The sequence below is a fragment of the Somniosus microcephalus genome, chromosome 29, assembly GCF_052327205.1.
Source record: "Somniosus microcephalus isolate GS21.2 chromosome 29, FLI_Smic_1.0, whole genome shotgun sequence".
Taxonomy (NCBI): Eukaryota; Metazoa; Chordata; class Chondrichthyes; order Squaliformes; family Somniosidae; genus Somniosus; species Somniosus microcephalus.
The window spans coordinates 10,199,465-10,226,734 of NC_141015.1; the positions used below are offsets into that span (position 1 = coordinate 10,199,465).

General features: G+C 46.1%; 1 protein-coding gene across 3 annotated transcripts in view; it reads right to left on the reverse strand.

Moving 5' to 3' along the window:
• pik3ap1 (phosphoinositide-3-kinase adaptor protein 1) overlaps window positions 1-27,270 on the reverse strand; it is a 166,155-nt gene that overhangs the window by 21,368 nt on the left and 117,517 nt on the right. For 2 of the 3 annotated variants that reach the window (XM_085970147.1, XM_085970144.1), the window contains exons 8-13: window positions 23,381-23,585; window positions 22,951-23,052; window positions 22,322-22,498; window positions 7,239-7,322; window positions 5,387-5,598; window positions 1,043-1,115 (exon numbers count right to left, since the gene is read on the reverse strand). In XM_085970147.1, the coding sequence (XP_085826273.1) occupies window positions 1,043-1,115; window positions 5,387-5,598; window positions 7,239-7,322; window positions 22,322-22,498; window positions 22,951-23,052; window positions 23,381-23,585 (853 nt within the window). The remainder of the gene's footprint in view (window positions 1-1,042; window positions 1,116-5,386; window positions 5,599-7,238; window positions 7,323-22,321; window positions 22,499-22,950; window positions 23,053-23,380; window positions 23,586-27,270) is intronic. The other variant, XM_085970146.1, reaches the window with a different exon arrangement.

The following is a 27,270-nucleotide window of genomic DNA, read 5'->3' on the forward strand; positions in this document are numbered from 1 at the left end:
GGAGGGATAGTAGGAAATTGTTTGAAAGTATAAACAGGAAAGACAGGTGAAGGGGAGGGTTTTCATCTGAAAGTTGAGACATAGAACTCAACGTACCATTGGACACCTTGGTTCAGGAAGAGCCCTTACAGGTTAGATAGTCCTGTCCATAATCTACCCTAGGCCCACCCCTAAGAAGAGAATAAAAGAGATATCTAAAGAGCCTTTAACACAGGCGGTGAAGGGAAGAGCTGTTTGCGCACGCCAGCCGCCTGTCCGATCGGGAACGACACCAGCTGCTTGTCACGGTCGTGTGTCGACTATGTCGATCTTGACTGTGTGTTGTACTTAACTTAAACTGCCACTCCTTAATAAAGTGAGCTATGACTCCTTAAGACCCTTTGGGTAATCGGTGTGTGACTAGTGCTCCAAATCTTAGACTACCCTCTTAAATGATATTATTGATTCTGATTCCACTACTGTTTCTGGCAAGACAGTCAATATCCTGACAACCCTCGGCATAAAAACATTTCTCCTAACTTCTCCCTTCGTTCTTTGGGTGGTGATTTTAAGTTTATGACCTCTCGTTACTAACTCATTGACGAGTGGAAATATTTTCCCTAATTTAATTTTTCTAAACTTCTCATCATTTTGAAAACCGCTTTCAGAACTGCACTTAACCTTTGTTCAAATAAGAAGTGTCCCAGTTTCTCTGGTCTCTTCTCATCCCTGGGATCATTGCCGTGAATCTCTTCTGCACCTTCTCCATGGCCTTGACTACTTCTTCAAATTACGTGCTCAAAACTGGTCACTTTACAGGAACCCTGATTGAGTTATCCCCTCCTCTCCACCTCGGAGATCCATTCTGGCTTACTGCCCCGGCTCAGCTCAAGTATCTCAATGCTGATGGATGGAACCGGTGCCCTTGACATGGTTGAATGCCCCGCCCATGCTGTGCATTCACACTCCGTGCCATTGGGTGGGCAGGAGAGAGAAACACCCTATTTCAAATGGGGCTGACTTTAAGTTCCAGGAGTGACCGACAGGTGTGACCGGAGCTCACCTTGGTGTTTGCCAGATTTCCCTTTGATGTTCTGTCTCCGTGTGATACTGTCTCGCAGCTTCTTCAGGTTTTCCTAACACATAAAGATACCGTTAGATTTCTGGCTGTCCTTCTGCTACTCTGCGAGACCCTCCAGAGTACAAGCAGCGAGGAACAAATGCAAGGGTTTACGGGTCTTGTGTTTTTGCGGAGACTGCATTCCACGCAGCGGGAGTATGATTTACTGGTCTGGTAAGATTTTTTACTACGCTTTAAGGAACCTTCTTGTGCTTTTTTCACTCCTGTGCCCATTTATGTTTCATCATTTGATATTTCAAATTATTATTTTTTTCTGATCCGATTTTCCTTTCCTGACTCATGCTGGGGTATGGGTTCCACAGGTTGGGAACGGTAGCACAGTGGTTATGTTACTGGACATGAAGCCTGGACTTAATGATCCAGAGACACGAGCTCAAATCCCACCACGGCAGCTGGGGAATTTAAATTCAGTTAATTAAATACATTTGGAATAAAAAGCTAGTATCAGTAATGGTGACCATGGAACTAGTTCACTACTGTCCTTTAGGGAAAGGAATCTGCTGTCCTTACCTGGTCTGGCCTATATGTGACTCCAGACCCACAGCAATGTGGTTGACTCTTAACTGCCCTCTGAAATGGCCCAGCGAGACACTCAGTTGTATCAAACTGCTACAAAGAACAACGATTCAAGAAGGTGGCTTCTTCTCAAGGACAATTAGGGATGGGCAATAAATATTGGCCTTGCCAGTGTCACCCGCATCCCATGAACAAATAAAAAAAGGTGTCAGTACCCTACCCAAGTGGCATTCTTCATGTGTGAATATAGTGGGTCATGGGCAAGCACATGTGCCTGTCCAGCAGATGTCACTGGATAGCAATCACAGAATTGTACAGCACACCATTGTGCTGGCTCTTTGAAAGAGCTGTCCAATTAGTCCCATAGCCCTGCAAATTTTTCCCCTTCAAGTATTTATCCAATTCCCTTTCTGCTTCCACCGCCTTTTCAGGCAGTGCAGTGCATTCCAGATCACAACAACTCGCTTTGTAAAAACATACTCATCATCTCCTCACTGGTTCTTCTGCTAATTATCTTCAACCTGTGTCCTCTGGTTACCGACCGTTCTGCCAGTGGAAACAGTTTCTCCCTATTTACTCTGTCAAACCTCTTCATCAGAATTGGCTGATCTTTCTCCTCCCTAGTCTTCTAACCTGTTTGGCTTTAGCGCAACATCAGACAGTTCACTCGGCCAGAAGTGTCGACGATTTTTGTGTTTCTGAACGGCAGCGGTGAATGCCATGGATTCTCGGGGCCAAGTGTAAAGTTGAAATCTGCGCTCCCATTAATGTCCATATATCTCAAGTTGTTTACATTACAATCATTAGGTACTCTGATTTTTATTTACATTTGCCCTTAAGATGTGGGCGTCGCTGGCAAGGCTGGCATTTATTGCCCGTCCCTAGTTGCACTGAGGTGGTGGTGGGCCTTCTCCTTAAACTGATGCAGTCCGTGCTGTGATCACAGAATCACAGAAACCCCACAGTGCAGATAGAGGCCATTTCGGCCCATCGAGCCTGCACCGACACATATCCCACCCGATCCCCGTAACCCCTACACCAACACATATCCCACCCTATCCCTGTAACCCCACGTATTTAATCCCCCTAACACTAAGGGTCAATTTATCATAGCCAATCAACCTAACCTGCACATCTTTGGACTGTGGGAGGAAACCGGAGCACCCGGAGGAAACCCACGCAAACACGGGGAGAATGTGCAAACTCCACACAGACAGTCGCCCGAGGCCTGATTCGAACCCGGGTCCCTGGCGCTGTGAGGCAACAGTGCTAACCACTATGCCACCGTGCTGATGTTAGGTAGGGAATTCCAATATATTGGCCTAGTGACAATGATTGATCTGTTATATATGTCCAAGTCAGGATTGTGTGTAACTTGGGGGTGGTGGTGTTCCCACAACCTTTCTGTTTTTGGCCTTCTCAGTGGTGGAGGTTGCAGGGGAGGGAGATGGTGTTGACATAACTCTGGCATCCTTTAGTACACACTGTGGCCACGGTACGCCAGTGATGGAGGGGGTGGACATTGAGCCCAGTGGCAGCATCGATCAAGCCAATTACTGTGTCCTGGATGGTGTTGAGCTTTTGGAATGTTGTTGCAGCTGCACCCATCCAGGCACGTGGAGAGTATTCCATCACTCTCCTGACTTGAGAGTTGAATGCTGAACCTTGAATGTTACAGTCACCTGTCAACCCAAATCTTGATGTTGTCTAGGTCCTACTGTAGACTAGAATGGGCTACTTCAATCTCAGAGGAATTGTGAATAGAGCTGAACACTGTGCAATCGTCAGTGAACAGCCCCACTCCTGACTTTATGATGGAGGTAAAGTCATTGATGAAGCAAATTAAGATGGTTGGTTGAGGACATTTCCTTGAGGAACTCCTACAGTAATGTCCTGGGGCTGAGATAATTGGTATCAACAACCACAACCATCTTCCTTGTTTAGGATTTCTTCACCAATGCAGCTGCAGCACTAAGAACAGTCCTTTCCAAACCTCAAGGCCCACGAAACTCAAATCCTCTCAGTGGATGGAAAAGATCCCTTGACATTACTCAAAGACGAGTAGGGGAGCTCTGGCCAACATCACTTAAACAGATTATCTGCTTATTTAACTCATCACTGCTTGTGGCACCTTGCTGTGCACAAATTGGCTGTTGTGTTTACCTATATAACAGCAGTGATGAGACTTCAAAAGTAATTCATTGGCTGTGAGGCACTTTGAGACATCCTGAGGACATGATAGCTCTGTATAAATACAAGCTCTTTCTTTCTAAGACAAGCCAATGAATGTTCAATATAAACATACATATCACTCAAGGCCCATTTGGCAGTGCTGAGCGAGGCTGGACTAGATGAGGTTGAAGTGGGCTGGCCTGGGCTGGACAGGGTTGACCTGGGCCGGGCTAAGGTGGCTTGGACAGGCCTGGGTGGGATTTTCCTGGCCTGGCCGTGGCCTGGTCTTTGCTAGTCTAGGCTTGGCTGGAGGGGAGTGGGGGAGCACAGCTGGTCGGTTGCAGGGGGGGGGGGGGGCGGCGAGCGTAGCACATATTTAGCACATTCTTCAGATGAACCTAGTTGACTAATTAGAGATCCCAATCATGTGAAAGATAAATGTGATGACATGGTATCTAACGTCGTTACAGGAACAGAACAGCCAGTCAGTTTTCCAGTGCCTTGGGGCTGCTGGATCTGGTGAAATTGCCATGGAAACCAGGTGGCGAAAGATAAATGCAGGATGTGCGGGAGTTTTTCTCCATTCATTTTTGGACCAGAGGGAGAAACTTTAACCAACCAATGCTCAGGGGATTAGATGAACTGGGTCTGGTCCAGGATAGAGTGGATTGGACACGGTCTGGGCAAGGATGGGCCGAATGGTCATTCTCCACTCAACTCTCCCCTCTATTCTAATGCAAATACTTTATGGTCATTGAGCTTCCAGAGAATGAAAGCAAAAGAGGAATTTACGCGCCCCCCCACCCGACCCCAACATCAACATCAAATCCAAGATCATTGCACGATAGCAAAATACTGCAGATGTTGGAAATCTGAAATAACAACAGAAAATGCTGGAAAAACTCAGCAGGTCAGGCAACATCCGTGGAGAGAAATTTGAGTTGACGTTTCGGGTCGAACCCTTCTTCCGTAAGGGTGACCCCGAGCTTCCGGTCGCCTGTCATTTTAATTCACCGCTCCAGTCCCACTCGGACCTCACCGTCCTTGGCCTCTTGTATTGTTCCACGGAAGCTCAACGTAAACTCGAGGAACAGCACCTCATCTTCCGATTAGGCACTCTGCAGCCTTCCGGACTCAATATCGAGTTCAACAATTTCAGATCATAACCTCGGCCCCTATTACATTTTTCTTGTAATTTTTCCACTCCTTTCCCCCCCCCCTTTCCTTTTGTTTCTCTCTCACACCTGGCAGCTATCTCTTGCCCTGCAAGTACACTTCACACCTAATCTCAGCCTATTACCATCTCGTCTAGCTTCGAACACCTTTTATTGTCTCTTTCTCTGCTTTTGTTTCTTTTACTTCTTCTGTCCGATCGCAGATTTTCTTTCCAGTTTTGAAGAAGGGTTCGACCCAAAACGTCAACTCAAATTTCTCTCCACGGATGTTGCCTGACCTGCTGAGTTTTTCCAGCATTTTCTGTTGTTATTTCCAAGATCATTGCATCTGGGGCGGGGGGAGGGTGGGGGAGCATTCTCCTAATGTTGGCAATTAATAAGCTTAAACTGAAATGTGAAATACCTGCTGGAAGCGGAATGAGTCCGACCTGCGTTTCTGGTTGAGTTGCCACTCCTTAAACTGCAGGAGGGCTTCGTCCACATTGATCATTCCTAACTTCACCTGTTCTTGCAAGGTGATGAGCTGCCGCTGGCCGGGGGTCTTCATCCCCGCAAATGGGTCATAGTCACTGGATGGAGCTCTCGACAGCATCCCCTTTGGCGGCGGCAGAGGCGCTGAAAGAAAACATCGAAACTCAAGTAAAGCCGGCCAGTGTTGTGCGTTATCTGATCTCCCCACCCAGCCTGCGGCTCCTCTCTCTCCATGTTCACAACCCGTCTCTGTTTTACCCACGCTACGATGGTCTTTGCTACATCAGAGCCTTGCCATTCTTGTACCTGCTGAGTAGTAAATGAACCACCCCACTCGGCACAGACACGATGGGTCGAATGGCCTCCTTCTGTGCCATCAATTTCTAAATTTCTATGATACCCACTCAGGTCATGAAACTCCATGGGAGACTGACTGGTCTCCTGGTGTTAAACAGCAACAGACTGGTAGGACCCTGCATAGTTCCAGGCTCTAATTCTCATCTCTACATCCTTTTAACTCTCCCCGGGTGGGAAAGGAGCGGTTCCATTTCCCGCTGATTCCCCATTCTAGCACTGCTGGTTTTGGCGGTGAATGAGGTTCCTGTCGGACTCCTTTGGGGGCTTCATTAATAATAGTTGTTCCCGGGACCCTGAGGGCATTTCAACCCCTTCCCCAGTGAGGCCCCCCTCACGGCTGTTGAGAAGCCAGCGAGGCCGCTAAGGTAAGTAAATAAAACTGTCCTCGGTGGGGCCAGGGGGAGCAGGAGTGATCCTCTGGGCCCCATGAGGAAAGTGTTGGTTTCTGTTGCCCCGGGCTCCGCACCACCCCCCCCCGCACTCTCCCCCCCCCCCCCAACAGTCCCCCCTCCCCCTGCACTCCCCTTTCCCCGCACTCCCCCCGCACACTCACCCCCCCGCACACACTCACCCCCCGCACACACTCACCCCCCGCACTCCCCCTCCCCCACCCGCCCCCCTGCACTCTCCCCTTCCCCCCACACACTCCCCCCTCCCCCCACACTCCCCCCTCCCCCCCACACTCCTCCCTACCCCCCCCGCACTTCCCCACCCACCCCCGCACTCCCCCACAATCCCCACCTGCACACACTCCCCCTCCTCCACACTCCCCCCTGCACTCTCCCCCCCAACAGTCCCCCCTCCCCCCACACTCCCCCTCCCCCCCACACTCCCCACCCCTCCCCTCCACCCCCACACTCCCACCGCCCCCACGCTCTCGTCATTGCTCACCCGACACATCCATTCTCGCGGAGCCCCGCCTTCTCAAGGTAACTCGGTAAGCGAACGGACTCTGCGTTACCCGATTGGATAACGATTGCCAAACAGTCGTTTTATACCCGCTCCAATATTTTTATAACTGATAAAAGTTCAAAGACAATGAAAAAGATTGCATACAATTTTTTTCATGTCCCTATGATTTTTCCCCCTCGTTGCTCGTGGCAGTGCCTTGGAGATTAGTCTGCAATTCCTGGAGGCTCCCGGTCAATCCTGGAGTGTTGGCAACCCTGCTCCCGCTGGGAGCTAATACCGGCCCTCAAGATCCTCACAGCCTCCCATTGCTGCTCAAACTGGGGAACCCCTCACCTCCTTCAATCTTCTGTTCCTCTTACAACCTAACACTTTTAAACTCACGGTTGGTGACGCTACTCCTGTCTTACTTTACCTTCCCTTCTACTCTGTTAAGCCTTCACTCTTCATCGAAGCTTCGCAATTAAATAAAAAAAGCACCTGGCTGGGTGAGTTGGGAGGAGTTACTGGTTACATACCTGGCCCAGAGTAGGCACCTGCGGCGGAATGCAATGCCGTAATGTAAATGTTCTGTGCTCTCTTCTCCTCCCTATTGCAGAACACTGAAGCCAATAGAAATATAGAAAATTAATATTCTTCTCAGTGTTCACCTCTTCTTAGTGATGCTCTTAATGAGCTGCCTGAGGGGGTCATGATGGTGATGCTGGGGGTGCCTTCAGTGCCAGCAGGCTATTTGACCATGTGGCCACCACTGCCAAACCCAACTCTGTCCTCACACATCTCCAGTGTTGAAATGTGCTTTTTGGCTTAGTGCACTAACTTTGCGCAGACATTCGACAAATGGTCGACAAATCAAACAAATGTGTAATTCTCAACATTTTAGTCAAGCAAAATGGCGGCAAATTTCAGGAACAGTGAGAACCTGTTAAAGGTAGCAATTTTGTGAAAATATACTAAAATCTGACTTTGCTGTGATTTGGTGCATAAGTACAGCCAGTAGAAAATGTTTTTGTGGAATGCACTTTTGGAGCCTATCAATAATTTGTGTGACGTTAGGTCTGTTTTGGGTGGCCATGTATATTTTTAGTTTATATTGTGTGTGTGATACTTGAAGCTGAAACTTGACAATCTCAGAAGGTGAAGGCCTTGTAACTGGTTCAGTCTAGATAATTTGATAAAGTACTTCTAAAAAAAGATTTCCATGAAGGCTTGGTATTAGGCCCTACAATTTTCATCCGATAAATTTGAAATAAAATAGAATTTAATCACAGTTTGCTCTGTATTCTTAATAACAAAGGGTTATGTTAAACATTAGATTTGCAATAATTTTAAAATGTTGTTTGCCTCCACTAAAGCAAAAGTTTTGAACATAATTGTCAGAAAACAGAACGGCTGTGGGGCATTCTGAAGGGGGAGGGTGAACAGTCAGAGGTCGTGGTTCACATTGGTACGATCGACATGGGTAGAAAAAGGGATGAGGCCCTGCAACAAGAATTTAGGGAGCTAGGTAGCAGATTAAAAAGTAGGACCTCAAAGGTTGCAATCTCTGGATTACTCCCAGTGCCACATGCTAGTGAGTATAGGAATAGGAGGACAGAGCAGACGAATGCGTGGCTGAAGAGCTGGTGCAAGAGGGAGGGCTTTAGTTTCCTGGATCACTGGGTCTGCTTCTGTACAAGTTGGACAGGTTGCACCTGAACCGGAACGGGACCAACATCCTTGCAGGGAGGTTTGCTAGTGCTGTTGGGGGGGGTTTAAACTAACTTGGCAGGGGGGTGGGATACGGAGTGGAGCTATAGTAGGGGGTGATGCACAGCCAAATAGAGGAAAAAACAAGTCAGCCCGGAAGGCAGAGCAAATATGTAACGGCACAAGGGAGTATGGCAAAGCTGGATGGCATTTATTTTAATGCAAGGAGTCTTGCGAGTAAGGCAGATGAATTGAAGGTGTTGATGAACACATGGGAGTATGATATTGTTGCTATCACAGAGACATGGTTGAGGGAGGGGCAGGACTGGCAGCTCAATATTCCGAGGTATAGAATCTTCAGGCGAGACAGAGGGGGGTGTAAAAGAGAAGGGGGTGTCGCAATATTAATCAAGGAGTCAATTACTGCTGTAAGGAGGGATGGTATCTTAGCAGGTTCCTCTAATGAGGCCATATGGGTAGAACTTAAAAACAAAAAGGAGGCAAGCACTTTGCTGGGAGTGTACTATAGACCCCCAAACAGTCAGGGGGAGATAGAGGAACAGATATGTAGGCAAATCTCAGAGAAGTGTAGAAATAATAGAGTAATAATAGTAGGGGTATTCAACTTCCCCAATATTAACTGGGATAGTCAGAGTGTGAAAGGCTTAGAGGGTACGGAATTCTTAAAGTGCATCCAGGAGAGCTTTTTGAGCCAGCATGTAGAAAGTCCTACAAGAGAGGGGGCGGTACTGGACCTAATTCTAGGGAATGTAGCCGAGCAAGTGATAGAAGTGTCAGTAGGAGAGCATTTTGGTGACAGTGACCATAATTCGGTGAGATTTAAGGTAGTCATGGAAAAGGACAAAGATGGACCGGAAATAAAGGTTCTAAATTGGGGGAAGGCCGATTTTAATATGATAAGGCAGGATCTGGCCAAAGTGGACTGGGATCAGCTACTTGTAGGAAAATCCACATCAGAGCAGTGGGAGTCTTTCAGAATGGAAATAGAGAGTACAACGCCAATGTGTTCCCGTAAAGGTCAAGGGTGGGACCAACAAGCCCTCTGGAATGTCAAGCGATATACAAGAATGGATTAAGAAAAAAAGGGAGGCTTTTGGCAGATATAAAGGACTAAACAGTGGAAGCCCTAGAGGAGTATAGAAAGTGCAGGGGGGTAATTAAAAAAGAAATTAGGAGAGCGAAGAGGGGGCATGAAAAAATACTGACGGGCAAAATAAAGGAAAATCCCAAGGTGTTTTATAAGTATATTAAGGGCAAGAGGATAGCCAGGGAAAGAGTAGGGCCCATTAGGGACCAAAGTGTGTAGAGCCGGAAGATGTGGGTGAGGTTTTAAATGAATATTGCATCTGTGTTCACTATGGAGAAGGATGATGTAGGCATAGAAATCAGGCAGGGGGATTGTGATATACTTGAACAAATTAGTATTGAGAGGGAGGAGGTACTAGCGGTTTTAGCGGGCTTAAAAGTGGATAAATCTCCAGGCCCAGATGAGATGTATCCCAGGCTGCTGTGTGAGGCAAGGGAGGAGATTGCAGGGGCTCTGACACAAATTTTCAGATCCTCTCTGGCCACAGGGGAGGTTCCAGAGGACTGGAGGACAGCTAACGTAGTACCATTATTCAAGAAGGGTAGTAGGGATAAACCAGGGAATTACAGGCCAGTGAGCCTAACATCAGTGGTAGGGAAATTATTGGAAAAAATTATGAGGGAAAGAATTAGTCTCCACTTGGAGAGGCAAGGATTAGTCAAGGATAGTCAGCATGGCTTTGTCAGGGGGAGATCATGTCTGACCAATTTGATTGAATTTTGAGAGGGGATGACTAGGTGTGTGGATGAGGGTAGTGCAGTTGATATAGTCTACATGGACTTTAGTAAGGCTTTTGACAAAGTCCCGCATGGGAGACTGGTCAAGAAGGTAAGAGCCCATGGGATTCAGGGCAATTTGGCACATTGGATCCAAAATTGGCTTAGTGGCAGGAGGCAGAGGGTGATGGTCGAAGGTTGTTTTTTTGACTGGAAGCCTGTGTAAAGTGGTGTACCGCAGGGATCGGTGCTGGGTCCTTTGCTATTTGTAGTGTACATTAATGATTTAGATATGAATGTAGGAGGTATGATCAGTAAGTTCGCAGATGACACGAAAATTGGTGGAGTGGTAAATAGCGAGGAGGGAAGCCTCAGGCTACAGGATGATATAGACGGGTTGATCAGATGGGCAGAACAGTGGCAAATAGAATTTAACCCTGAAAAGTGTGAGGTGATGCATTTTGAGAGGACTAACAAGGCAAGGGAATACACAATTAATGGTAGGACCCTAGGAAGGACAGAGGATCAGAGGGACCTTGGTGTGCATGTACATAGATCCCTGAAGGCAGCAGGACAGGTAGATAAAATGGTTAAAAAGGCATATGGGATACTTGCCTTCATTAACCGAGGCACAGAATATAAGAGCAGGGAGGTTATGATGGAGCTGTACAAAACGCTAGTTAGGCCACAGCTGGAATACTGTGTGCAGTTCTGGTCGCCACACTATAGGAAGGATGTGATCGCAATGGAAAGGGTGCAGAGAAGATTCACCAGGATGTTACCTGGGCTGGAGCGCTTCAGCTATGAAGAGAGACTCGACAGGCTGGGGTTGTTTTCCTTAGAGCAGAGAAGGCTGAGGGGGGACCTGATTGAGGTGTACAAAATTATGAGGGGCATAGATAGGGTAGATAGAAAGGATCTTTTCCCCTTAGTAGAGGGGTCAATAACCAGGGGGCATAGTTTCAAGGTAAGGGGCAGGGGGTTTAGAGGGGATTTGAGGAAAAACTTTTTCACCCAGAGGGTGGTTGGTGTCTGGAACTCACTGCCTGAAAGGGTGGTAGAGGCAGGAACCCTCACAACATTCAAGAAGCATTCAGATGAGCACTTGAAACGCCATAGCATACAAGGCTAGGAACCAAGTGCTGGAAAATGGGATTAGAATAGATAGGGCTTGATGCCGGCATGGATACGATGGGCCGAAGGGCCTCTTTCTGTGCTGTATAACTCTATGACTCTATGGCCTAGAAATTGGGTATAGCCCCGCTTGAGGCGTTAGAACTGGCGTTGCGCAAAGTTTATAGCCAGACGAAACTTATCGCCGCCTGGCGCGATATTGGGTTGCATCGCCCCTAAAGGGGATTGAGGCGCAAATTCAGGCGTTACACGGGACTCCTAAGGTGCTAATCTTCCGGCGCAACCCAATATCGGCGCGGATGGGCGCAGCACAGGTGCTCTCTATTACTGATGACCATGAGACTTCCAGGCGCCAGCCAGCTCTTAAAGGGGTGGGTCAGTCAGCTTCAGCATCCACACTCTGCGCCTTGCAGGCCTCAGAATCGGCGCAGGCCCTTCTCTGGCGCTAAAAACTTGGACCAGACGGAGAAGGTGAGACAGAGAGCAGAGCGCTTCACCAATGAGGCTCTGGAGCAATTGGTGGCCGCAGTGGAGCGCCGGCGAGATGTTCTCTACCCAAACAATGGCAGGAGGCCGAATCATAAGGACTACCGACGAGCTTGGAGGGATGTATGCCAGAGGGTCAACTCCAGCAGCATGGTGACCAGGAGCCCTGTCCAATGCAGAAAGAAATTCAACGACCTCACTCGGGTCGTGAGGGTGAGTGTTGTTTCTGCAAACTTCTGCATCCCTTCATTTGCACCTGTCTTTATGGCTACAGGGTAGGCTGTGCCCCATTGGCCATCTGCCAGCAAGCACCCATGGCCCTTTCTGGGCACACACATGCACATTTGACTCAAGGCGTCATGTAAGGGCTCTTGCTCCATGGGGGGCATGAGATGATCACTCAGGGCATCATGTAACATAACTTCCCCTCCTTTCCCCTGCAGTCCAAGCTGGCGAGGATTGGCAAAGACCAGCTTCGCACCGGTGGAGGACCTCCACAAGTGGTCACTCTCACGGATCTCGAGGAGAGAGTCTACCAGATTCTTGGAGGACGTCTGACTGGTCCTGTAACCACTGCAGCTGCCGACCCCATTGTCGACAGTGATGGTAAGGTTCTCACCTTTTACAACTGTCTCCTTCCACTTGTTCCCCCCACCAGCATGCTTTCTCACTGTGGACCCATGTCATAGCCTTGCCGCAATCTGGCATCCCTTGCTGCCAAGCTGTCCTTTTGCTAAAGCCACTCTTCCACCTCCCTGCTTTCAGATGCTGCATCACCAGCTCGGGAGCCGGGCCCTCAAGCTGCTAGTGCCAGTGCCTCCGAAGGCTCAATGAGAAAATTACTGTCCAACAGAAGGTCAGCAACTCTCTCCAGCAACGATCAGAATGGCCAGCCCAAATGGCTACAGCTTTTATACTAGCGCTGTCCCCTTTAAATAGCGCCCCCCGAGTCCGAGAAGGGCCTGGGAACGCTCCATCCAACTGTCACTAATAGCGCCAGGCGAAAAGGTTGCGGGCGCCACCGAATATCCGGTCCGGGGCGCCAAAATGGTGTTGCACACTGAAATGACGTCATGATCTGCCTGCGCCCGCGGGCGAGTGAAAAGAGTTCGCGCCGGCGCTAAAAAGATACTCAATATGGGAGGTGGCGCTATATTCACTGCGCCCGCCCAAAAATTGGGTAACGCCCCAATTCTCGGGCTCTTTAGGCGTTAGTCGCTGGCGCTACCAACCGAATTTCTAGGCCTATGACTCTAAAATATTGGATTAAATAAGATATTTATATACATAAAATAAATACATATGGGTATGATCTTGTGGCCATTACAGAAACATGGCTGCAGGGTGACAATGCCTGGAATTAAACATACCAGGTTATTTAACGATCAGGAAGGACAGGCAGGAAGGAAGGGGAGGTGGGGTGGCTATGTTAATAAAGGAAGGAATCACTGTGATACAGAGAAATGATATTGGGTCAAAAGATCAGGATAATGAAACAGTTTGGGTGGAGGTAAGGAATAATAAGGGGAAAAAAACACTAGTGGGCGTAGTCTATAGGCCTCCGAACAGTGGCAACTCTGTTGGATGGAGTATCAATCAGGAAATAGTTGAGGCTTGTAATAAGGGAACATCTATAATTATGGGGGATTTTAACTATCATATTAATTGGACAAATCAAATTGGGCAGGGCTGCCTTGAGGATGAGTTCATTGAGTGTATTAGGGATGGGTTTCTTGAGCAGTATGTAACTGAACCGACCAGGGGGCAAGCAACCTTAGATCTGGTCCTGTGTAACGAGACAGGATTAATTAAAAATGTCCTAGTAAAGGATCCCCTTGGAATGAGTGACCATAACATGGTTGAATTCCATATTCAATTAGAGGGTGAGAAGGTTGGATCTCAAACAAGCGTGCTAAGCTTGAATAAAGGAGACTATGAAGGTATGAGAGCGGAATTGAGTAGAGTGGATTGGGAAAATAGATTAAAGGGTAAGACGATACATGATCAGTGGTGTACATTTAAGGAGTTATTTTACAACTTCCAAAAAATATATATTCCACTGAGAAGAAAAGGGTGTAAAAGAAGACAGCCATCCGTGGCTAAGTAAAGAAATTAAGGATAGGATTCGACTAAAAACAAGGACATATAAGGTAGCCAAATCTAGTGGGAGGATAGAGGATTGGGAAAACTTTAAAAGACAGCAAAAAATAACAAAAAGATTGATTAAGAAAGGGAAGATAGATTATGAAAGTAAATTAGCAAAAAATATAAAAACAGATAGTAAGAGTTTTTATAGTTATATAAAAAGAAAAAGGGTGGCTAAAGTAAATGTTGGTCCCTTAGAGGATGAGACCGGGAAATTAATGGTGGGAAATATGGAGATGGCAAAAACACTGAATGAATATTTTATTCATAGGATTTAGTGTCTTTACAGTAGAAGACATTAAGAATATCCCAACACTGGACAAACAGGGGGGAGGAGCTAAACACGATCAAAATCACTAAGGAAGTGGTACTCGGTAAAATAATGGGACTCAAGGCGGATAAATCACTTGGTCCTGATGGCTTACATCCTAGGGTCTTGAGGGAAGTGGCGGTAGGGATTGTGGATGCATTGGTAATAATTTTCCAAAACTCCCTGGACTCGGCAATGGTCCCGGCAGACTGGAAAACTGCTAATGTAACACCCTTATTTAAAAAGGGCAGTAGACAGAAGGCTGGAAACTATAGACCGGTTAGCCTAACATCTGTGGTAGGTAAAATTTTGGAGTCCATTATTAAGGAGACAGTAACAGGACATTTGGATAATCATAACTTAATAGGACAAAGTCAGCATGGTTTTATGAAGGGGAAGTCATGTTTGACAAATTTGCTGAAGTTCTTTGAGGAAGTAACATATAGGGTGGATAAAGGGGAACCAGTGGACGTAGTGTATTTAGACTTCCAAAAGGCATTTGACAAGGTGCCACACAAAAGATTATTGCTTAAGATAAAAAATCACGGGATTGGGGGTAATATTCTGGCATGGATAGAGGATTGGCTATCTAACAGAAGGCAGAGAGTTGGGATAAATGGTTCATTCTCAGACTGGCAATCAGTAACTAGTGGTGTTCCGCAAAGGTCAGTGCTGGGTCCCCAACTCTTCACAATCTATATTAACGATTTGGAGGAGGGGACCGAGTGTAACATATCAAAGTTTGCAGATGATACTAAGATGGGGGGGAAAGTAGTGAGTGAGGAGGACATAAAAAACCTGCAAGGGGACATAGACAGGCTAAGTAAGTGGGCAGAGATTTGGCAGATGGAACACAATACTGGAAAGTGTGAGGTTATGCACTTTGGCAGGAAAAATCGTAGAGCAAGTTATTATCTTAATGGCAAGAAACTGGAAAGTACTGAAGTACAAAGGGATCTGGGGGTCCTGGTGCACGAAACTCAAAAGGTTAGTATGCAGGTGCAGCAAGTGATTAAGAAGGCCAATGGAATGTTGGCTTTCATTGCTAGGGGGATAGAATATAAAAATAGGGAGGTATTGCTTCAGTTGTACAAGGTATTGGTGAGACCGCACCTGGAATACTGCGTACAGTTTTGGTGTCCATACTTAAGACATACTTGCTCTCGAGTCAGTACAAAGAAGGTTCACTCGGTTAATCCCGGGGATGAGGGGATGGACATATGAGGAGAGGTTGAGTAGATTGGGACTCTACTCATTGGAGTTCAGAAGAATGAGAGGCGATCTTATTGAAACATATAAGATTGTGAAGGGGTTGGATCGGGTGGATGCGGGGAGGATGTTCCCGATGATGGGTGAAACTAGAACTAGGGGGCATAGTCTTAGAATAAGGGGCTGCTCTTTCATAACTGAGATAAGGAGGAACTACTTCACTCAGAGGGTGGTAGGTCCATGGAATATGCTGCCCCAAAAAGCTGTAGAAGCTACATCATTACATAAATTTAAAACAGAAATAGACAGTTTCCTAGAAGTAAAGGGAATTAAGGGTTATGGGGAGCAGGCAGGAATTTGGACATGAGTCTAGGTTCGGATCAGTCATGGCCCTGTGGGTAGTGGAGCAGGCCCAGGGGCCGTGTAGCCTGATCCTGCTCCTATTTCGTGTGTCTAATTCTGTTAGATTCAGGAGATGCTTCTGTGATAGTGGATTGGCGGTTAGGATCAGATCAGCCATGATCTTATTGAATGGGGGAGCAGGCTCGAGGGGCCGATTGGCCTACTCCTGCTCCTATTTCTTATGTTCTTATATTGGTGGGGATTGTTATGTGGGTTGTTTAACAACAAGCTACAGCAGTTTTTAACATGGCTGTATGCAAATTGTGCAGAACATAACATTGTCCTCTATAAGAACATAAGAAATAGGAGCAGAAGTAGGCCATACGGGCCCTCGAGCCATTCAATAAGATCACGGCTGATCATCGACCTCAACACTTTCTCGCCCGATCTCCATATCCCTTGATTCCCCGAGAGTACAAAAATCTATCTGTCTCAGTCTTGAATATACTCAAAGACTCAGCATTCACAGCCCTCTGGGGCAGAGAATTCCAAAGATTCACAACCCTCTGAGTGAAGAAATTTCTCCTCATCTCGGCTTGAAATGGCCGACCTCTTATCCTGAGACTATGCCCCCCTAGTTCTAGACACTCCAGCCAGGGGAAACAACCTCTCAGCATCTACCCTGTCAATCCCCTTCAGAATCTTGTATGTTTCAATGAGATCACCTATCATTCTTCTAAACTCCAGAGAGTATCGGCCCATTCTACACAATCTCTCATCATAGGACAGCCCTCTCATCCCAGGAATCAATCTGGTGAACCTTCGTTGCACCGCCTCCAAGGCAAGTATATCCTTCCTTAGATAAGGAGACCAAAACTGTGCACAGCACTCCAGGTGTGGTCTCACCAAGGCCCTGTACAATTGTAGCAAGACTTCCTTACTCTTATACTCCAAACCCCTTGCAATAAAGGCCAACATGCCATTTGCCTTCCTTATTGCTTGCTGTACCTGCATGTTAGCTTTCTGTGTTTCTTGCACGAGGACACCCAGATCTCTCTGAACACCAACATTTGAAAGTTTCTCACCATTTATTTATTCTTCCTACCAAAGTGAATAACCTCACACTTCCCTACATTATACTCCATCTGCCACCTTACTGCCCACTCACTTAGTCTATCTATATCCCTTTGCAGACTCTCTGTGTTCTCCTCACAGCTTACTGTCCCACCTAGCTTTGTATCGTCAGCAAACTTGGATACATTACACTCGGTCCCTTCATCATTAATATAGATTGTAAATAGCTGAGGCCCCAACACTGATCCTTGTGGCACCCCACTAGTTACAGCCTGCCAACCTGAAAAAGATCCATTTATCCCTACTCTCCGTTTTCTATCCGTTAATCAATCCTCTAGCCATGCTACAATATTACCCCCAACCCCATGAGCCTTAATCTTGTGTAATAACCTTTTATGTGGCACCTTATCGAATGCCTTTTGGAAATACAAATATACTACATCCACTGGTTCCCCTTTATCTACCCTGCTAGTTACATCCTCAAAAAACTCTAATAAATTTGTCAAACACGATTTCCCTTTCATAAAACCATGTTGACTCTGCCTAATCATGTTATGATTTTCTAAGTGCTCTGTTATCACTTCCTTAACAATGGATTCCAGCATTTTCCCAACGACTGGTGTCAGGCTAACTGGCCTGTAGTTCCCTGTTTTTACTCTCCCTCCTTTCTTGAATAGCGGTGTTACATTTGTGACCTTCCAATCCACTGGGACCGTTCTAGAATCTAGGGAATTTTGGAAGATCAAAACCAATGCATCCACTATCTCTTCAGCCACCTCTTTTAGAACCCTAGGATGTAGGCCGTCGGGTCCAGGGGATTTGTTGTCTTTTCGTTCCATTAGTTTCTCTAGTACTTTGTCTCTACTTATATTAATTACGTTAAGTTCCTCACCCTCATTAGACCCTTGGTTCCCCACCATTTTTGTTATGCTTTCTGTGTCTTCAACTGTGAAGACAGATACAAAATATTTGTTTAATGTTTCTGCCATTTTCTTATTCCCCATAATAATTTCTCCTGTCTGAGCCGCTAAGGGACCAACGGTTACTTTTGCTACTCTCTTCTTTTTACATACTTGTAGAAGCTCTTACAATCTGCTTTTATATTTCTTGCTAGTTTTCTCTCATTCTATTTTTTCCCTTTTTATCAATTTTTTGGTCATCCTTTGCTGGTTTCTGAAACTTCCCAATCATCATGCTTACTACTATTCTTTGCAACATAAGCTTCTTCTTTCAATCTAATGCTATCCTTAACTTCTTTAGTTTGCCATGGTTGGATCACTTTTCCTGTGGAGTTTTTGTTTCTCAATGGAATGTATTTTTGTTGAGAATTATGAAATATTTCTTTAAATGCTAGCCACTGCTTATCTACCGCCATACCTTTTAATCTATTTTTCCAATCTACTTTAGCCAACTCACCCCTCACACCTATGTAATTAGCTTTATTTAAGTTTAAGACTATAGTTTTGGACTTTGGCGAGTCACTCTCAAACTTAACGTGAAATTCTATCATATTATGATCACTCTGTCCCAGAGGATCCTTTACTATGAGATTGCTAATTAACCCTGTCTCATTACACAAGACAAGATGTAAAACAGCCTGTTTCCTGGTTGGTTCCATGATGTATTGTACTAGGAAACTATCCTGAATGCATTCCATGAACTCGTCATCCAGACTACCTTTGCCAATTTGATTTGTCCAGTCTATATGATGATTAATGTCCCCCACGATTATTGCATTACCTTTGTTACAAGCTCCTACTATTTCTTGATTAATATTCTGTCCAACGCTATAGCTACTGTTAGGGGGCCTATATACTACTCCCACCAGTGTTTTCTGCCCCTTGTTATTCCTTATCTCCACCCATACTGATTCTACTTCCTGATCTTCCGAGCCGAGATCCTTTCTCTCTACTGTGTTTATGTCATCCTTTATTATCCGGGCTACTCCCCCTCCTTTTCCTTTCTGCCTGACTTTTCGAAATGTCAAGTACCCTGGAACATTTAGTTCCCAACCTTGGTCACCTTGCAACCACGTCTCTGTAATGGCTATTAGATCAAACTCATTTATCTCTATTTGTGCCACTAGTTCGTCTATCTTGTTATGAATGCTTCATGCATTCAGATAAAGAGCCTTTAATTTAATTTTTTTTACCATTATTCCCTGCTTTGACCTTATTCTCTGCTGCACTGCTACCGTTAAACTCTCTGTCCCTTCCTGTCACACTGCTTATTTTCACCCAAATCGCTACACTGCTCTATTGCCTCGACCTTTCTCTTTAGATTTCTAAATTTCCCCTCACCTAACCCCTCCCCACCTTTTTTATTCTATTAAATAGAAGGATATGCTGATAGTGTTAGATGAAGCAGGGCGAGAGGAGGCTCAAGTGGTGGATAAACACTGGCAGAGGCCAGTTAGGCCGAATGGCCTGTTTCAGTGCTGTAGACTCGATGTAATTCTGCGTAACATTTGCACTTTCCAGTGCGAGTCACTGGATGGCAATCAGTAGCAGGTGGATTTTCCTCAATCCCTAACCCAGGGCACTGAGGCCAAATGCAGCATCCCTGCCGTCTAGGACCAGCCAGCACAGCACAGACAGGGAGTTGAACCTGGTCTGTATGGCTCCACACTTCAGCATGTTGTACACTGATCCTCTGAGCCTTCCCAAGAGCTCGTAATGAAAGTTTTATGCTGTGGGCTCATGTTAGTCAGTACATGGGGGCTTGGGGGAGGGGTGGGGGGAGGAGGGTGGTGGTAATTGGTAGAGTAAATAAGGAGAAACTGTTTCCAGTGGCTGGAGGGTCGGTAACCAGAGGACACAGATTTAAGATAATTGGCAAAAAATTCAGGGGGGAGAGGAGGAAAATTTTTAATGATCTGGAACGCACTGCCTGAACAGGTGGTGGAAGCAGATTCAATAATAATTTTTAAAAGGGAATTTGCTATTGAAAGGGAGAAATTTGCTGGGCTGTGGGGAAGAACGGGAGGGATTGGGACTAATTGGACGGCTCTTTCAAAGAGCCGGCACAGGTACGATGGGCCGAATGGCCTCCTTCTGTGCTGACTTTTCTATCCAAGTGTTTCTATAGCAAAAATGCTAACTGCTCTTGAAGTATGATGCAATAAAAAAAGCAAGTTAAAAATAGTCACTGCTAAAATAGTCCTGCCAACCCTCTGTACTGTACCCTCTGGGCAAGGTCATTGGTCTTTACACACTTGAGCACCTACATGCCCTGGTGCGGTTCACAGAAAAGCAAAAGTTTTTCGCAAACAGGAAATTGAACCGATGTGTGAAGTAAAACTGTCGTTCATAAATGAACACAACAACATTTCACAAAGCCCTTCAGAAAGAGAAAGGGAAGTGGCTGTCCTGTCAGGTGACTATGTTGTCTCGCAGATGTGACGCACAGTTTTCCATTCAGTTTCTTCGAAGTAGAAACATTAAAATGTAAATAAGGAGAAACCATTTCCACTGGCAGGAGGGTCGGTAACCAGCGGACACAGATTTAAGATCATTGGTAAAAGAACCAGGGGGGAGATGAGGAGAAATGTTTTTCCACAGCGAGTTGTTGTGATCGGGAATGCGCTGCCTGAAAGGGCGGTGGGAGCAGATTCAATAATAACTTTCAAAAGGGAATTGGATAAATACTTGAAGGGGAGAAATTTGCAGGGCTGTGGGGAAAGAGCAGGGAGTGGGACTAATTAGAGAGCTCTTTCAAAGAGCTGGCACAGGCACGATGGGCCGAATGGCCTCCGTCTGCGCTCTATCATTCTATGATTCCAAAAAATTATTACCCAAATGATTAATTAAATAACTTAATGAAGGGAATTGGATTGGATCAGATTAGAGTAACACGTTAATTGTTTTGCATGTAATTGATTAACTCTGGAAAGCAGAAAGCGAGCTCTTCAGCAGCCAAACCAGGGGGACTCATCAAGAAAGTCTTGGCGGCAGTGCCAGCAGGTTCGCTGATATCCAGCGGCTCTCACTCCAGTAAGTTTGTGAACGTTGACTTTTGCTGCTGAAAGAGAAGCTCTGATGCAAATGGACCAAAGTGACCTCGAGTCACGTGGGGAAAAGTTAAGGGAGTTGGGCTTGTGCACAGAGGAGACTTCACTCTTACCCAGTTGAAGTCTTTTAGATTATGAAGGCGACTGATCAAGGTGATCTGGTGAGAGGTTGATATACGAGGGCTAATGGAGTTGTAGAATAAGTTAACAGAGAAGGTCACTGTAAGGGACAGTACACATGGGTTCAAGAGGCAATTAAATGAGCTTCATGGAAGCAGAAGGGATTGAGGAACAGGATGAGAAGGCAGGCAAGAAGGATGGGATTGGATAAAAAGGAGTGACCTTTTAGGGCAAATGGACTTTTCCTGTTCCTAATGTTCTTCAGTTTTGGTCTTGATCGAGGATTTGATTCTCTTACTTCTAGCTGTCTTAGAATCTATAAACTCTGATTTTCTACAAAGATGGTGGGACTTAGTCCTCTGGGTAAATGCACCAGCTGGTGTTCTACTGAGCCACACTGACCAGGTTTGATCCTCATTAAGTTAACTGATCTCACCTGGGTCAGCAGTGGAGATGCTGCAATTGGCTTCAGCTTGACTTGGCTATGGAAGCAAAAAAATGCCAAGGATTCTGCTCTTGAACATAATCTAGTGACCACTGTGGCTATGTGTGGGTACATGGATTTCAGGTAAGAACAGGTGGTGCCCTGTCTGACCAATCTCCTTTGAGGAAGTGACAACCCAAATGGAGTGTGGTAAACCCTATGGCGTTATGTACTTAAACTTCCAAACTTCAGGGTTGGGGGGGGGGTGGGGTGGGAAGTATGGAGTGCTGTGCCCAGGGCTCAGTGTTGGGACCACTGCTGTTTCAACTTACATCAATGACTTGGATTCAGAAACTCAACAACAATTGGTCAGATTGCAGATGATACCAAACTGGGAGGGGCACTGTAATCGAGTAAGGCAGAGCAGAAATTACAGAATGAGCTGAACAAAATATGTGAGTTAGCAGATGAAATGTAATGCAGTCACGTCCTAAAGTACTGCACACAGGGAGAAATGGGCAACACACGGACTCCATGAATGGTGCTAAAATAGCTAATGACGAGGTTGAAAGAGATCTAGGAGTTTTAGTAGACTGAACACTCAACATCACCAACAGAGACAATAAGATGTCAAACTACAGTAAGATATACATAAGAAGTCATGATCAAACTGTACAGGCTCTGGGGGGGGGGGGGATGTAGGGCAGTGGTGGGAGCTGGGGCAGGGGGATGGTTTCTGGATGGATGAATTAAGATGGGCCGAATGGCCCTCCTCAGCTGTATGTATCTTGTGAACTCCCATTATCTTTTACTTCAAAAACTGCTTCCTGCTCACCTTTGGAAATGTAGGGCTTCATTTCATCAACGTTGGGAGCAACTTGTGGTCTAGGGACAGGAGCTGGGGGTCTGCTCACAATCTCTTGAGGATAGCCATCATCTATCACAGTCTCGTATACATCCTCCCCGCTCTCTTCATAAGGGGCATCGCACTCCACAGTTACGTCGTTACTCCCTGCAATAACGATTGTTCAAACACAAGTTAAATAATGTTTAAGAAACAGGCACCAAGCTCCTCAAGGGTTCAAATGGGAAATTCTCCATGTGGTGTGGTTCTGAGCCTCGAAGACCAGGAAGGTCCCAGGTGTGATCCTCAGGATGAGCTGATCTCGGCCAGAGTGCCAGCTACCTTTAGATTTGGTGATCCTGGGTTAAGGAGGAGAGAAATCAGCCAGAACTTCCAATCCTCCTCACTATCCAATGACATGCGTGGATGGTGGATGAAGACAGGGTTGCCATAGACTGTGATACCTTCCAAGGTGGAATTGCCAGTTCTCTCATTGTCTCGGACCACTGGAGATGAAATAGCCAGTTGGGTGAAGGCTGCCATTGTCAAGTCGATGAGCGCATGTCTTCAGGGGAATGACAGAGAGAAGGGAAAGAACCAAAGCACAAAACAAGACCCACCTTGAAGAAACTTTCTCAGTATGCAATCTTTCGTTGAACCAAAAGGGGCTGGGGTAGATGGAGCTGCGTGGGCCATTCCAGTTACCTTAGACATTGACTCATCTAAAAGCAAATTTACTGAAATGTTATCTTACAGAATCAAACAAAGACACCTCAGACATACCATAATTTTCACTCATTTATTGTCTAATATGTCCCTCTCTCGAATCCCAGCTGTTTGTTGTTTCCCATTCCCAAATCCTGGCTGTATCTTTCCCTCTCTCAAGTCCCGGCCGTTTATTTGTTTCGTTCTCCCGAGTCGCGACACTGCCGTCAGCACAGACTAGTAATCAATCCTGGGAGCTCAGTTGTGTCTGGCCCAGCCCTACTGTGGGCAGTGCCCTCACCCACCACCTCATTGCTTCAGCTACAGAATTCTGTTCCGACTCACAAGTGCTTTCCATTATCCCTGCCGGAGGGAGCATTTCAATCATCGATTCATAGATGTCCTCATCACAGCCGGGGTTTAAGCTGCATTTCATCAAGATGTCTTTGGTCACCGTTGCCATGGATTCATACATGTCTTCGTCCTCTTCCCCTTCCATGCTACCACATAGCTCCTCTTTGAGATGAGTCTTTAACATATCTGCTGTCTCCTGTAAACAGCAATTGAAGCTATTAGAGTGGATCACTAAACAAAAGGGTCTCTCAGAAACCATACTGCTTGCTGATCTGACCAGAGCCAATAAATCTTCATATCTCTATGAGCAGATACTCACATATACAATCAGTATATCCACATAGATATAGAAATACATACACACACATATATTAGGAGTTGGCCGCAGCACAGTGGGTAGCACACTTGCCTCTGAGTTAGAAGGTAGTGGGTCAAGTCCCACTCCTGAGATTGGAGCACACAATCTAGGCCGGCATTCCAGTGCAGTACTGAGTGACTGCTGCACTGTCAGAGGTGCCGTCTTTCAGAGACATTAAACTGAGGCCCCGTCTGCCTGCATGTAAAAGATCCTATAGCACTATTTGAAGAAGAGCAGGGGTCTTCCTCAACCAACATCACTAAAAAAAAACAGATGATCTGGTCATTATCACATTGCTGTTTGTGGGAGCTTGCTGTGCACAAATTGACTGCCGCGTTTCCTACATTACAACAGTGACTACACTTCAAAAGTTGGTTGTAAAATACTTTGGGATGTCCTGGGGTCATGAAAGGCGCTATAGAAATGCAAGTATTTTCTTTTTAATAAATATATAAACATAAAATAATAATATATAAATCAATTTAAGTGTAAAATGTTGGAGGGAAATCTGACCTGGACTAATTTAAAGGGGCGCAGCTGTCGAGGTGGAGATATGGACAAGAGAACGGGTGCAAGAGCCAGTCAGTCAGTCTTAGGTGAAGGGGGAGAGGAGGGTGGAGGGTACAGGAATGGAAGGAGAGTAGGGCCAGGGAGGAGGAAAGGGGATGGAGGGGAGGGAATGGAAGGAAAGTAGCTAGAGGAGAAAGGAGGTAAGAAGGGAAGAGGGATGGTAGGGGAGGCAAAGGGGAGGACCGTAAAGGTAGAGAGAAGAGGGGAGGGGGAGGGGACATGGTAGGAGAGGGGGATAGTGGGAGTAGAGGGGTAGAAAAAGGGAGCGACGGGAAGGGAAGAAAGGGCTGGAGGAAGAGAGGGAGGAGAAGAAGGGATGAGGGAGGGGAGGGGAGAGAAGATGACGAGGAGGAGGCTGGCTATCGAAATCCAAAACAAAATCCATGTATTGAAAAGGCCACAGGATTTCTGTTTGATTTATATATATTTTAGAAAAGGAATGGTGTTGGGGTCGCTAGAAATCAACAGGCTCTGAGACTATTGTTGCAGCAAAGGCAAAACGCGTGTTACTTTATTCACTCTCCAATGAGGACTGAGGGTCTCAGCCTCGTTGCAGGGCTATGACGTCATCACGCTACCGACGCATGACGTCATCACGCTACCGACGCTCTTAAAGGGACCCTGCCCCGATAACCCAACCAAGTATGTACATATAACAACATTGGCTATAAATAGTGAATTGTGTTATTGTCCCTATGTGGTCTCCGCCACAATGGTACAATTTTAAAGGTTGTGCAAGAACAGAGAGACCTGGGGGTTCACATACACAAATCTCTGAAGATGGCAGGACAAGTTGAGAAGGCTGTTAAAAAAGCGTGTGGGATCCTGGGCTTTATAAATAGAGACATGGGTACAAAAGCAAGGAAATTATGATAAACCTTTATAAATCACTGGTTAGACCCCAGCTGGAGTATTGTGTCCAATTCTAGGCATCACACTTTAGGAAGGATGTCAAGGCCTTGGAGAGGGTGCAGAGGAGATTTACTGGAATTGTACCAGGGATGAGGGACTTCAGTTACATGGAGAAACTGGAGAAGCTGGGGTTATTCTCATTGGAGCAGAGAAAGAAAGACTTGCATTTATATAGCGCCTTTCACGACCACCGGACATCTCAAAGCGCTTTACAGTCAATGAAGTACTTTTAAAGTGGAATCACTGTTGTAATGTGGGAAACACGGCAGCCAATTTGCGCACATCAAGCGCCCACAAACAGCAGTGTGATAATGACCAGGTAATCTGTTTTTGTTATGTTGGTTGAGGAATTGAAGAGATCACAAAGTCTCTGAAGAATGGACTCAGTCGGGAATATTTTGTGGACTTTATGGGATTTTTTGAGGGCATTTTTCCTGTGGTGGGATCGCCCTGTGCAAATGCGTGGGGGACTGGTTTGTTAAAACTCCAGAGAACGCATGGCGGTTGGCTGTGACAAAAGAACTGTCAGTCATCCGGAATGTATGGGTTCGCCCGACAGTCCTGGAAAAAGGAAGGGGGCCATTGAACTTGAACTTATTAAAAGGCCACTCTAATATACAAAAGCTCTTCTCACCTCCATCTCAGAAGAGAAGCAGAACAATGAACCCACTGGCCTCAGCCAGCCGAAAGGGAGCCAGTTTTTTTCCCAACACAAAGACCGAAAGGTATGTCCCAGTCTTAGGGCCATTAATCCAATATGCATGGGTCCGAGGATGACTCATCAGTGATTAAGCACCGGAGTGCTTAGAAACAATAGGATTTTAAAGATTGGCGGGAAAAGATAGGGACTACTATAAAGATAGATTCTTTTCCACCATTCTCGCTCTCTCTCTCTGGATCCCTGCTCCAACAAGATCGAACTAACAAGAAGTACCAGAGAAGCCGACGAGCGGAGCGATCGAAACCGACCGCGTGTGGGGGTAAGCACAGTCTCTCAGAAGTGAAGCTTTTGGGCTATTCCGAGGGGGGGAGCTTCGTTTGGTTCAACCAGGTGAATTCGTTGGTAGGGGTGGAATTAGAGTCCACCATAGCAACAAGGGAATTACTGCTTGTTATAGTCCCCAGTTGTGTACTGTATGTATGTTGATTGTAATCTGGATTTTATTCTCCACAGAGACAGTGATTTCGTTTAGTAGGGCATGTTTTAGCCAGTGTATGTTAGACCAAATAAATACAAGTTTGATTTTTCACCGAACCATTCCTGTCCGTGACTTATTTCATTTACACTCTGAATAATAATTCCCGGGTACAGAACCTTCGTAAGGCGGGGGCGATTCAAACCGTCCGTCTAACAATTGGGCTAGGATCAAAAACCACTTACAGGATAAATATTGACCAGGACACCGGGGATAACTCCCCTACTCTTCTACAAAATAGTGGCCGTGGGATCTTTTACGTCCACCTGAGAGGGCAGACGGGGCCTCGGTTTAACGTCTCATCCGAAAGACGGCACCTCCGACAGTGCAGCACTCCCTCAGCACTGCACTGGCATGTCAGCCTAGCTTTATATGCTCAAGTCCCTGGAGTGGTTAAGAGTTAAGAGGAGCTTTAAAAGAGGTGTTCAAAATCATGAAGGGTTTTGATAGAGTAAATAAGGAGAAACTGTTTCCACTGGCAGAAGGGTCGGTAACCAGAGTTGTTGTGATCTGGAATGCATTGCCTGAAAAGGAGGTGGAAGCAAATTCAATAGTAACTTACAAAAGAAATTTGGGTACGTATATTTTACATCAGATTACATCGGACATACGGCACAGAAACAGGCCATTCGGCCCAACCAGTCCATGCCGGTGTTTATGCTCCACTCGAGCCTCCTCCCGTCTTTCCTCATCTAAATCTATCAGCATAACCCTCTATTCCCTTCTCCCTCATATGTTTGTCCAGCCTCCCCTGAAATGTATCTATACTATTCGCTTCAACCACTCCCTGTGGCAGCGAGTTCCACATTCTCACCACTCTCTGGGTAAAGAAGTTTCTTCTGAAT